At 39.9% G+C, this 12617-nt stretch overlaps 2 protein-coding genes across 7 annotated transcripts in view; one reads left to right on the top strand and one right to left on the bottom strand.

The window, feature by feature from the left end:
* PRSS35 (serine protease 35) overlaps positions 1-12617 on the top strand; it is a 161098-nt gene that overhangs the window by 87521 nt on the left and 60960 nt on the right. The gene's annotated exons all lie outside the window — the stretch shown is intronic.
* ME1 (malic enzyme 1) overlaps positions 1-12617 on the bottom strand; it is a 118664-nt gene that overhangs the window by 90527 nt on the left and 15520 nt on the right. For both annotated transcript variants that reach the window (XM_082216942.1, XM_082216941.1), the window contains exon 2: positions 5495-5628. In XM_082216942.1, the coding sequence (XP_082073068.1) occupies positions 5495-5628 (134 nt within the window). The remainder of the gene's footprint in view (positions 1-5494; positions 5629-12617) is intronic.

The following is a 12617-nucleotide window of genomic DNA, read 5'->3' as shown; positions in this document are numbered from 1 at the left end:
GAAGCAACCTGTTAGCAGTGCTTGGCAGCTGTGATCAAAAGGAAGGTCCTCCAAAGCTTCTTTTTCATTGATTACATTTTCTCCCACCTTTCTCCAAGAGAATTTAAGGTGACGAGAACACAGGCTTCTCATGTGGTCTCCCATCAGAAAATGATCAGAACCAAACCCATTTATGTTCAGCAAGGATGCTGCTTGTATTTCTGTGTCTTTCCTATCATATCCACTGCAAATGCAGAAGCTCATTTGGACACTGGCCAGACGTGTCAGATAATAAAGGTATATAATTGCAGTGTCAAATTCCCACTATAAACATTTTATCCATCAAATGGGAAAATAACTAACATTTTGCACATTCATTTTTTCCTAGGTATTTTCAGAATTGTTTGCCAGACGTGCATTATTTCATGTCCAATGAATACTTTTACCTCCCCTCCATCTCTGTCTTAGACACATTTGAAATCCAGGAGGGTTTCCCTCTCTAAAGCAACCAAGTTAATAATCTTTCATTCTGAACGATATATAGTTTTTCTGGATGAACCTTTTGGACACACCATTTCATTTCTATAGGAAAATGACAGGTGGAGAATGTATTATGCATAACCTAATGCAGACTATGCCAGACAGTTCAGGCATGCATAGCAGCCAGAAGAGAGGGCTGAAACACAGTCTTTTTCTGAACAGTTGCCCACTTTCGTTTTATTTCTTCATTTTCCAAAACCAGCTGCTTCTATTTAAACCTCTAATAATATTTCATTCTCCTATGCATTTCTTTAGGGGAAAAACTGGGACTGCAGATCCTGCAAAAGTGATCTTTTCAGCAAAGTATGTGGAAAAGACTAGTGGAATTCTTTTTTCTTGCTTGCTTTCTTTTTTAGGGAATACCCTTTAAAAATATAAATGCAAGAAAAGCTTGGATTTTTGTCCCATATCTCATCTGCCACCAAATAAAAAATAAGCAAGCAACTACAGAAATAAAGTGTCATCCAACACAATGTTAGCACAAGAAGGTTGAGACTTGAAGTTGTTGTGCACAGCTTAACTGCCACCAAATATAATTATACGAGTTGTGCCAAGTGGTCATGCAACATCTTTCACAAGCACAAAACTCCCACTGGATTTGGTTGGTTCACTAAACCAAAAATTTCCATTTATGAAACCACAGTTGAACAAGCAGGCTGCCGCAAGTGGATATAGTCCTTCATGTTAAGAACAGAAGCAAACCTGACTCTTAATTTAAATGGTTCAGTACTGGTGCTGTGCATCTATCATAAACACCCTCTACTAGTAAAGCTGATGTGCTGCATGGAGAAAACGAGGAGGGGTCAGGCCTGTCCTACTCCCAGTGGGTGGGGGGCGTGAAGGAACTTGTGGGAAACATCATCCCCTTCAAAACCACAGGAACCAATAGTTACATGTGCATGTTACTCCAAGACTACTACCAAATGATGGCAGCAGAGAGCAGTGAGCAGCTTAATGCAAAACTGGTGTAGCCTGTCAATTAAGCTAAAGGGAAACAGCCTCACATAGGATCGAGCACAGAGTAAATAGGATGCACTTCCATATCCATTGTGGATGCTATATCTGCACTGCAGTACATTCAATGAAATGTGCCCTTGTATGTGTGACAAAGAGTGTATTCCACTGAAAACACTGCAGTGCAGACAGACATTATCAACACTGGAGTGTGCATCAGGATGTACCCGTTACAGGCATGTCAAAGATTTTACATGCCTATACTTCTTACATTTATACTAGCAATATAAAAAACACCTCCAAACAAGCCAATACATGCTTTTTTATTCCATAATTAAGCATTTCACACATATTTTTCAAATGGTGCTTTAATTTTTTAGTGCAAACACCAGTTCTGTCAACTGCTCAACAAAATTATCAATGTTTAGACTTAAATTACCATATAATTGGCTACAAATCAGGGTGAGCGGCTGTTTGTGCACATACAATTCCATGCTCAGAGTAGTGTTCTTGTTCAGAAAGAGGTGCTCAGCACACTCTTTGGAAAATGCCCAAGCATGCAGTGCTTCTCTCTGTTCCTATCATGTTGCTTTTTTCAACCTCCTCAAACAGTCCATTGTGCTGAAGAATTGCATAATTATCAAGTTAACATGAGGACACTGGCCACTATGATTTGTAAATCAAATGTCTGTATATGCGGATCACACCGTCAACCACCTGGTAATTGAAATCAAACCTTTATTAGGCATTATGCAAATAAAAACCGTAAGAAGGAAAATAACATATAAAAGCCTTGAAATATATATAAAAAGGCAGCAGTTGGCTACAATCATATATATATATATACATATAAAATCAGTGGTTTTCCTTGTTAACCTGCTCCTTGGAGGACTGCAGCCAAAAACTCGGCTACCCCCGCCGTTACCCTTTGGTCAACGTCGGATAGGCAGAATCCCGCACATTCACCTTGCTGGGGTTCCAGACCACCCAAAAGAGGGGACAGCACGCGTTGACGGAGCGTACTGTACAATGGGCAATGAAAGAGAATATGCTCTACAGTGTCCGGGACATTCATAGAGCATCTGCAGAATCTCTTGTTTCTAGGGATGTTTTGATATCTTCCCCAGACAAATGCTGAGGGAAAGACATTCAACCGGGCCAGCATAAAAGCCCTACGTTGGGCTGGGATTATTAATTTAGTGACGTAATTGACTCTGCTATCTAAGATATTTAAATCATAGAATATGGGGGAGCAAATTTTATTTACAGCTGCCATAATATTTTGTCTCTCCACATCCTTTAGTCTAGCTAGGATATTATGGAAAATGTATTGCTCATTAGAATTATACAGGGGCTCCAGCTCGATGCCTAAAGATTCAATCTTTTTTTCGAGGTACTGATACCATCTTGATTTATAGGAGTCTTTGAGCAGATCAGCGAGCAGGCTTGATGGAGAGCAGCGAAAATGGCAGCGTAACCAGTACTTTATTGAGGTGGACCAGGCCCAGTATTCCATTGTGTGTATGCCTATTTCTGCACACATTGTTTCATATTTGATCGCAGCTGGGAGTCCAAGAATACGTCTCAGAAAGCTGGAGTGAATCTTATTTAAATCACTGTTATATGCTTGAATCCATAGCGGGATTCCATAGAATATCTGGGCTTGCACTTTTGTTTGAAAAATCTGATTGGCCGCAGGAATAAATTGATTACCTTTCTGATAATAAAAACGGGCAACTGCTGATGAGGTGCACTTTGCCTGTTTTATGGCATTTGTGCGATGACTTGCCCACCCTAGATTGCTCTGGAATAAGATTCCCAGATACCTATAGATTTTTACTTGTTGGATTTCTTGCCCTCTTATTTTCCATTTCTCTAGTTTCCAACCATTTGAGAAGACCAAAATTTTTGTCTTCTCGTAATTTATAGAGAGTTTATTACATTCGCAGTAAAGGGTCAGAGAAGATATAAGACGTTTCAGACCCAAGCTCGTTAATGATAGTAGGACTGCATCGTCTGCGTATAATAAGAGAGGAACTGGTTTCTGATTAAGTTTAGGGCCATGTGATTCTATTTTTTGAAGGTGATCTGGCAAGTCTGATAAGAATAAGTTAAATAGAAAGGGGGCAAGAATACATCCTTGTTTTACCCCTTTCGAGATTGGGATGTCTGATGAAAGATGACCTATGGTGTTAAGTTTGACTTGACAGACATTGGAAGAGTATAGATTTTGTATTAGAATCAATAAGCGCTGATCAATTTTTAGTTCTGCGAGTTTCCTCCACAGCTTTGGGCGGTCAATTGAGTCGAATGCACCACGAAAATCTACAAAAGCAGCATATATCTTAGATTGCCTTTGGGATCTATATTTTTCAACCAAATGCATAAGTATAAGGCAGTGGTCTAATGTAGAGCAACCTTTAGAGAAACCTATTTGTTCTTTCCCTGGTAAATTTAAATTTTTCATCCATATAAGGAGTTTAGATAGGAGGTGCTTAGCGTAGATTTTCCCTATCACTGATAGTAAGCTTATCGGTCTGTAATTCTTTGGTTCTTTTGGGTCGCCATTTTTAAAGATTGGGATAATTATTGATCTTAACCATATCTCCGGTATGATCCCATCTTTGTCTATGAGAGTAAACAATTGAGCTAGGGGTTCTGCCCACCAATCTATATAGGTCTTAAATAATTCTATTGGTAGACCGTCTGGCCCAGGCGATTTCCCCGATTTGAAATTTTTAACTATCTCTCTAATTTCCACTTCTTCTACCCTTGGCCACTCCTGGAGTTTATTGATTTTATTTATAGCGGTCTCATTTCCTTTAAGTTCACTGTGTAGATTGTTAAATACAGATGTAAAGTATTGGGACCATTTGGATTCCTCAATTGGTGGTTGGGTTAGTTGATTTTCGGCTTTCAGTCCTCCGTACACTAGGTTCCAGAACGCTTTGTTGTTTTTACTCTGAATTGAGTCAAATAGTTTTTTTTACTCACCTGGTAATTATGGCAACATAAATCATTGTTTAAGTCAGGGGTAGGCAACCTAAGGTCTGTGGGCCGGATGCGGCCCAATCGCCTTCTCAATCCGGCCCACGGACAGTCCAGGAATCAGTGTGTTTTTACATGAGTAGAATGTGTCCTTTTATTTAAAATGCATCTCTGGGTTATTTGTGGGGCATAGGAACTCGTTCATTTCCCCCCCCAAAATATAGTAAGGCCGACCGCATGGTCTGAGGGAAGGTGGACCGGCCCACGGCTGAAAAAGGTTGCTGACCCCTAGTTTAAGCTCTTTTGTGTGAGCTCAGGTATTCAGATGAACACCCAATAAATTGTATCAATCTTTGTTTAGCTATGCTGACAAAAGAGAGGCTGTTTTTGTAAATGTGCAGAAAGTGAAGACCTCCTTTAATTTATCTTGCATTATATTTGTACAAACTATAAACAAAGGGTGTCATCTCTCAGTTGCACATGAGGCCAATATGGATAACAGAAGTAAGAAGAAATTTACCGTATTGGCCCAAATATAAGTCACACCCGAATATAAGCCGCACAGGGAGTAGGGAATCAATACCCAAATATAAGCCGCCCCCTTCCTCGCTCTCTCCCTTTCTGGCCTTGGTACTACGCTGCTTTGCCGTTTTCCTGGCGCTGTTTGCCCCGCGCTCCTGGCTGCATACTGGGCGGGGGGGGGGGGGGCTGAGCTGCGTTGCCAGTAGCCTTTCCACCTTCCTCACTCTCTCCCTTCCCAGCCTTGGGGGAGATGACAGGGGACTACACCACACTCCTGGCACTTTTTGCCCCAAGCTCCTGGCTACATACTGGATAATTTTTGTACGGTTGCAAATATAAGCCACACTTTAACTTTTCATGGTTGGAATTCGGGGGGGGGGGTGCAGCTTATATTCAGGCCAATACGGTATAACTGGTTGAATGTCAGCATTTGTCATATTTTCCCTAAAAGCACTTTTTTAAAAAACAAATATCTGAGTCCCTTAAAAATGATTCAAGTTCAAGACTTTACCTGTCCAGGTCAGATGCTTGTCTTTCAAAGTTTCTAAGAACCCTTAAAACTTGAACTTCTTGACTAAGAAAACAAGGAGGTAGCAGTCCATGAATATTCAGCTGTTGTCTCTCTTCCAGGGTGAAAGCCAGACCCTTTACAGAGAGGAGAAAAGTGTTTATCAGAGAGAACCACAACACACAACACACAACACACATACATTTCTATATACTCCCAAGTTTTAAAAATCTGAAGCCAACAAATTTTGAAATATTATTAAACTTGCTTCACGATATGAACTTATAATACATCCTTGCAAAAGTATATTTCCCCCCTTAATACTGTATAAAAATGTTTCCTCCAAGCTTATAGAAATGGATCCTTTTTGCAGTTTAAATGTGTCCAGATAATATAATGAAACTCTACTAAGATATAAAAGATCTATTATAGAATGCAGCTGACACCTACCTGTAAAGATTTTACCCTTTCTTTTGTAAAGCAGGTAAGTCTGTTGTATGCCAGACAGAAACTGTCAAGGTACCATGGAAAAGTGCATACAATCCTACCCTGCTTTCACTACATAAAGCTGCAATACTTATGCATAATTGACATGCTGCACGGATGCTGCTTGTCAGGCTCTAACTCAGAACTGAATACACGCACATACATCATTCACAATGTTTCCAGAGCACAAGAAATAATGAAATATAGATAGTTTCATTTGTTTTCCAAAACAAAGTATGATAGAATCTGAGTTACAAAAAGGGATTTTTGCCCAATGAGATGGAACCTTGCAAATTTTACTTTTAAAAATACTGTAGTCTCTATGGGCAGGTGATTACTAATGACTCCTATTTATTGAGGAGTCATCCTGATTTCCATTCACAAAGCTTATGCAGAGAATAGATTACTGCCAGTTTTATTAGCCATTCATTTTGATTTGTTTGTGGGGATGTTATACAACAATGATCATTTATCCTGCATTTATTCTGATTTGCTTGCAGGATGTTCACATGTGTTCCTGTTAGTCATTCATTCATCTCACAATTTTCAATGTATTTTCCCATCACATTTCTGAACTACAAGAATTTTGAGAACCCCTGATCAAATTGTAAGCATGCAGTTTCTCCCTCCCTCCTTTTATTCCTTTGAAGAAGATTAGGCTGCTGAAGAGATCCAGTATAGCTATGGCTGCACAAATCTTTTGCATGTTGTAGCATGTAAGATGAAGACCAATATTCTCAAAAACATTTTTTTAAATCCTAGTTTTAGAATAAACTACTGGCTTAAGGCTGCTGTAGCAAGAGAATTGATAAAAACATTCATATTAATACAAAACATCTGGAATATCAAAATAGTTTTCTTATCTTTTGATTTCATGGTTTTTTCAAGCATCCCAAAGAAGACAAGATATTGAAAATAGAAAGAATGTGAAAATTTCAGATATTAAAATTATTTAGCAGAGTTTTAATAACAACATAATTTTTAAAACTCTTTTAGGAAATTATATTTTAACTCCTGGAGTATGACAGAAGTTCACACCACAGGCAGCCAAATCATGTTATTAAAAAATATTCAGAGGTCTCAGAGGTGAACATATTTTCCACATATCACTGCAGTTCTTATGTCTAGTGTTCAATTATTTTAGTCAGCTCCAGACAGACTTTAAATCTACATACTGTACTGTATATGGAATGGGAGCACCTTATTACTTGGCCTGCACATTTTTTACTTTCACATCATCACATTTTTAATGAATAGGGGGAACTTAATAACTTGAGATATACATTGCTTTTGCTTCTGAGACTCTGCATAAAAATGTATGTGTAAATAGTATGAATTTTCTTCTTACAAAGTTTGATAAATGCTTTACTACCTATTGAGAGATTATATGAACTTGGCTGCTTCCAGACTGTCACTAGAAATTCATATACCAGCAAATTTAGGCTGTGCAATTAAAGTGGATTTGAGGCACTTGTGCAACAAACCCACTTTTTAAAAAAGTGGTAATAAGAAAAGTGATAGGGAAATGTGTAGGAAAGTGTGGAATAATAACAACATCAGATGGCATTATATAGCCTCAGTGCAATGAAGAAATGTTATATAAACAGCAACATCACATAATCTACAAGCAAATAACGCGGACACAAGTCATCATGAATGCTCAATAAACTGCTTGTCTGGAACAGGACAAATGAGAGGAAAAGCGGCAAAGGTTCAGTCCTAAAAAGCATTGCTCCATTTTCATTCCCATTCTCAATTTTTCCCAGAATGCCTCTAGGCCCTACATCTTCAGGACATTCTGAGGGAAAGTAGTAGGTGGGTGACTGCAGTCTTGGCCAGTGCTTTGCAATACACCACGGCCATAGTAAAAATGAGCAAAAAAACCAAAGCAAGACTCACAGCCCACCACCACCTCTAACAAACCTGGAAACTGAGGCACTAGAGTAATGCCAGTCAGTCAGTCAAGTTTATTGCTTATAGCCAAAGGCTGCTGCAATGTATACAATGTCATTCAATAAAATATATACTAGTTTGATACAAAAACTTAAAACATTTAGATTGTCACTAGGGTAATGCAGAGAGCCCACCATGTTGGTCCAGGGTTCCCTCACAAGGCTTCTTACTCAGGACCTCCTCAAACCAAGTTTTGGCCCTTCTAGAAACTAACTACTGTGCATAAATATGTAAAAACACAATTAAATATATCCCCACACTGCCTCATTTTTTTGCCATTTTAAAAGCATCACTTTAATACAGCAATGGTCAATAGGCACACTTTTATGAAAAAGACAATTACCGTATTTTTCGGCCCATAGGACGCACCGGCCCATAGGACACACCAAGTTTTTTTGGGGGGGAAATAAAGGGAAAAAAATTTATTTCCCCCCAGGCGCTTGTGGAGCCGGCAGCGGGGAGAAGCACTCTTCTCCCCGCCGCCCGCCTGCAGACCAGGTCCGGGGACAGCGGGAAGACGCGCTGCGCCTCCCCGCTGTCCCCTGAGCTTGTGGGGCTGGCGCTGCGGCTCTCCTGAAGCCTGGAGAGCGAGAGGGGTCGGTGCGCACCGATCCCTCTCGCTCTCCAGGCTTCAGCAAAAGCCTGCATTCGCCCCATAGGACGCACACACATTTCCCCTTCATTTTTGGAGGGGAAAAAGTGTGTCCTATAGGGCGAAAACTACGGTATATTCTCTCTCTCATCTAGCATTTCTTCTCCAATTCTACTTCCCATAGACTGAAGTACTCAACGTACGAGTGGGCACTGAACATTCCAAGCCACCTACATTGTACATAAATTAGATTTGGTCAGCAACTAAAGAAAACATATTTATGGAAGTCTTCTGGTAAACAAATACTGCATATTCAAATACAAATCAACTATTTAAAAGTGACTTGTGTACATTCATATTTCACTAGAAACTTGCATCCATAAATTGTACAGAACCAACAACAGCATGACAACCTACATGGTCAGAGTGCTCTCCACAGCCACATATTCATCAATCTTTGATTAGACATGTTTCCTGATTTAAGCATAAAGTAATAGTCTGACACTAAAATTATGGAAAATTTAAAAAAATACAAATGATGGTTAAGATGTAAAACAAGATAATTGGGCTGAAAGACAGAAATTCTACAACAACCTTTTCAAGAGCACAGCAGCAACTGAAGCAAAAGAGCATTTTACATATGAAACAAAAGAATAAATGGGTCGGATTGAAAGAATGGGTTTCTGTGTAGTAAGTTTAAAACTGACTCAACCCCCCCCCTTTTGTTCTTTCAAAAGCGAGCACTTTTAAATGCGTAAAATTTGAACTGTTGAGCAAAAACATAAACAAGCTCTCTCCTTTATCAGTCACGGCAAGGGATGGCCTTGGCTCTCTAGGGGAACAAAGAAAACACGTCAGAACTTTATTGTATGTGCTGACCACAAAATACGCGCAAGACCGATGTCTGGGAAAAACGCCAAAAGCGTGTTCCCGGAGATGGTGACCTCATCCCAGATAAGAGTAGGAAGAGGAAGATCCTTTTATGGTCAGAAGTACAGGAAGGAAGATCCTTTTATGGTTGAGAGTACCAGAGCAGGAACATATGTGAGGTCAACCTGCGTACGTAGGCCAACGTGGTTGGGCTCCTAGGGGAGGAGTGAGAGGGTGCCTGGAGGATATATAAACTGCATGAAACCTGTCATTTCTTTGTACTTGCTGTGGACTCACCACGCAGGTGCCTTCTGCTATCCGGAGAGCAGAATAAACTATTTCTTTGAACCAACTCAGTGTCATTTGACTTCCTTCCTCCTGTCCCGGAGCAACACAGACCCAATTGGTGAACTCCAATAAGGCTACAGGATCTAGACTAAGTTAGATGTCTGTCACTCCCACTGAAGTCTGTTGAACAAGTCACACCATGACTAACATGTCACATTTATATCAACAGTAGAAATTTATCGTTACAAATGTACAAAACATTTTTGGAGTAGGGGCGGGTGGAGGAGAAATTCAAATAAAAACAATTCTGAAGTTTTAAAAAGTGTACTTTTTGTGGAATTCTCTAAACACAGTAAGTTTGATCCAAATGTTTTGTTCTTTGAACGGAATGGAAGGCGCTTCCTTTTGCAGAAGCAAAGTTTTGCTCACAGAAGGCCTTTACAACACAGAGAAACCAAATCAGGTTCCTGTATTTTTTACAAGATAGATTCAACTTTATATTTCATCCCTGAGTTTGAAGTTGTTGCAGAAGACGATGCTTAGTATCTGAACCATAAACCATTTATATTGCCTATAAAAGGGACGAACAGCCCAAGCTGAGTCTTTATACATCAGTATTACATGCTTAGGATGAAAAGATAACTTAAGGATGTCATGAAACTAGTTGCTCTATAGCCTCTCCCACAAGCAAATCTGCCAATGCAATTTGCCGACCAGGGTGCAAACAGTTTGTGCAAGACAAGCAACATCCTACAGAATACAGACAAAATAAACGGGATACAGCAAGCTACCACTGATGTGAGAATAAAGCTATAAGCTAGTATCTTGGCCTATAAGCTAGTATCTTGGCTTCTATACTATTTATTGGAAAGCAAAATGGAAATCATTACATTACCACATATCCCTCTCAATCTTTGTGTTCTTTATCACAAGTTGATTATGATTTCCAAGACTGCAGCTATTTTCAACATAAACAAAAACTTTGGAAGTAGAAACCTGAGGGAATCCTTGAATTTTCAAAAATGTTTATTTCCAAAGGCTATTTGAGTAATAGAGAAAAGAGGAACATAAACAAGTCAAAATTAGAACTTTGAGGTATTTTCTGTTCATAGGAAGGCATGTTGGTACATGAAAACAAAATATTTGATTCTGCCATGAGTTTAATGGTGCTACTTGGGTACATCAACTACAATCATGACAAATTTGAAAGAGGTAGTCACACATTTATCAGCTGCAGCAAAAAAAGAGAGTCTTATGGCACCTTAAAGACTGACACAATTTAGGATAAACTAGGTATGTGTCTTGTGTTGATATACACAACTAAAAATATAGCGCTCGATGTTGCGGGACTCTAAGCCCCATGAACCCCGGCCAGCATGGTCAATGGAAAGAGATTGTGGGAGTTGTAGTCATATGTTAGCCATCCTTGAAAAAGGCAGGTTCCTACTCTTCAGATCTCTTTAACTCAGTAAGTATTAACAGAAGGGATTGTGAAGACTGGTAAGCACAACATGAGTGACTGTCCTAGTGACCCCCAGGGGCCATAGGTAGAATCACAGAAATGGAAGGGACCCTAAGGATCACCTAGTCCAACCCCCTGTAATGCAGGAATATGCAGTTGTCCCTTACGGGCATCAAACCTGCAACCTTGGCATTATCAGCGCCATGCTCCAACCAACAGTGTAGAAGGGCTCCTTGAACATCAGGACTATAATATTTTTTGTAACTATGACAGTGTGACTCAATTCTAAAATCTCAGATTATGTAGAAAGCTGTTAAACCCGAACACTAATAATCAACACAACATTACAATGTAGCTATTCTTATATCCAGCTACCAGAGTGTTGATGTTATGTTTAGTAACAGCTAGTTTGTTCAAAGGAATGGCTGTGGGGCCTAAGCCTGAACAAAGGAGTGAGCTGTGTATACTTAGTAATGTGGGGAAGGCACTTTGCACAAACTGCTCTTTCCATGTCCGAGGGTTTAGGAATGGCCTGAAAGCAGGTTCTGGGCAAGGCCTTGGTGAGCTCTGAAAAGAAAGATGTATTAGCCATATATGAAGCTTTTTAGGCCCCACTGGTGGTGAATGTTTTTCAAGACCAGCAGAGAACCCACCACCCAAACAGTGCAAAGAGTTCCCCTTTGTACATAGTACACAAGAAGATCAGATATAGCCTAAGATTATCAGTTTGCAGGTCTGTCTCTTCCAGGTTAAGTGGACCCACTAAGGGTGCTATCCCCAAGAGTCCCTGATATCACAGAACCAGCACTGAAGTTTTTAAAGCCTCTCACCAACAAGGGACAAAATGCAGATATTCCAATTGGTGAGGGGCTTGACCTTATTCAAGTCTGGAGCATGCAACCCTGTTTCCCTGGTCAGCTTCCTCATGGTCACACCATTATCTGTCTATAAACAGCTGTTCTGGATAGGGTAACCTGTTGAAATCGATACAGTCATACCTCGGGTTGAATGTGCTTCAGGATGAGCGCGTTTGAGTTGCGTTCCGCGGCAACCCGGAAGTAACGGAGCACATTACTTTTGGGTTTTGCCGCTTGCGCATGCGCAGACGCTCAAAATGACGTCATGCGCATGCACAGAAGCAGCGAAAAGCGACGCGTGTGTGTGCAGATGTGTCATCGTTGGTTACGTTTGCTTCTAGATGCGGATGGGGCTCCGGAACGGATCCTGTTCGCATCTAGAGGTACCACTGTAATATGGTTCAACTTGTCATAAACTCAGAATCTTCAAACATGCAAATATATACCTTGCTTATTTTTAATTTATCTGCTATGATGAGAGAGAATAATGAAAGGGAAGAACTAAATAGGATTCCATTTGAATGAAAACGAAAACTGCCTTGGTAAATATTTAAGTTCCAAGTTTTTGTCTTCTCTGAACTAAGTATTCAAAAGCAGAGTATGTTTCCTTATTTCAAG

The sequence above is a fragment of the Podarcis vaucheri genome (assembly GCF_965113315.1).
Source record: "Podarcis vaucheri genome assembly, chromosome: 3".
Lineage (NCBI taxonomy): Eukaryota > Metazoa > Chordata > Lepidosauria > Squamata > Lacertidae > Podarcis > Podarcis vaucheri.
The sequence above is the reverse complement of the archived record's forward strand: the minus strand, read 5'-3'. Positions and strand labels throughout refer to the sequence as shown.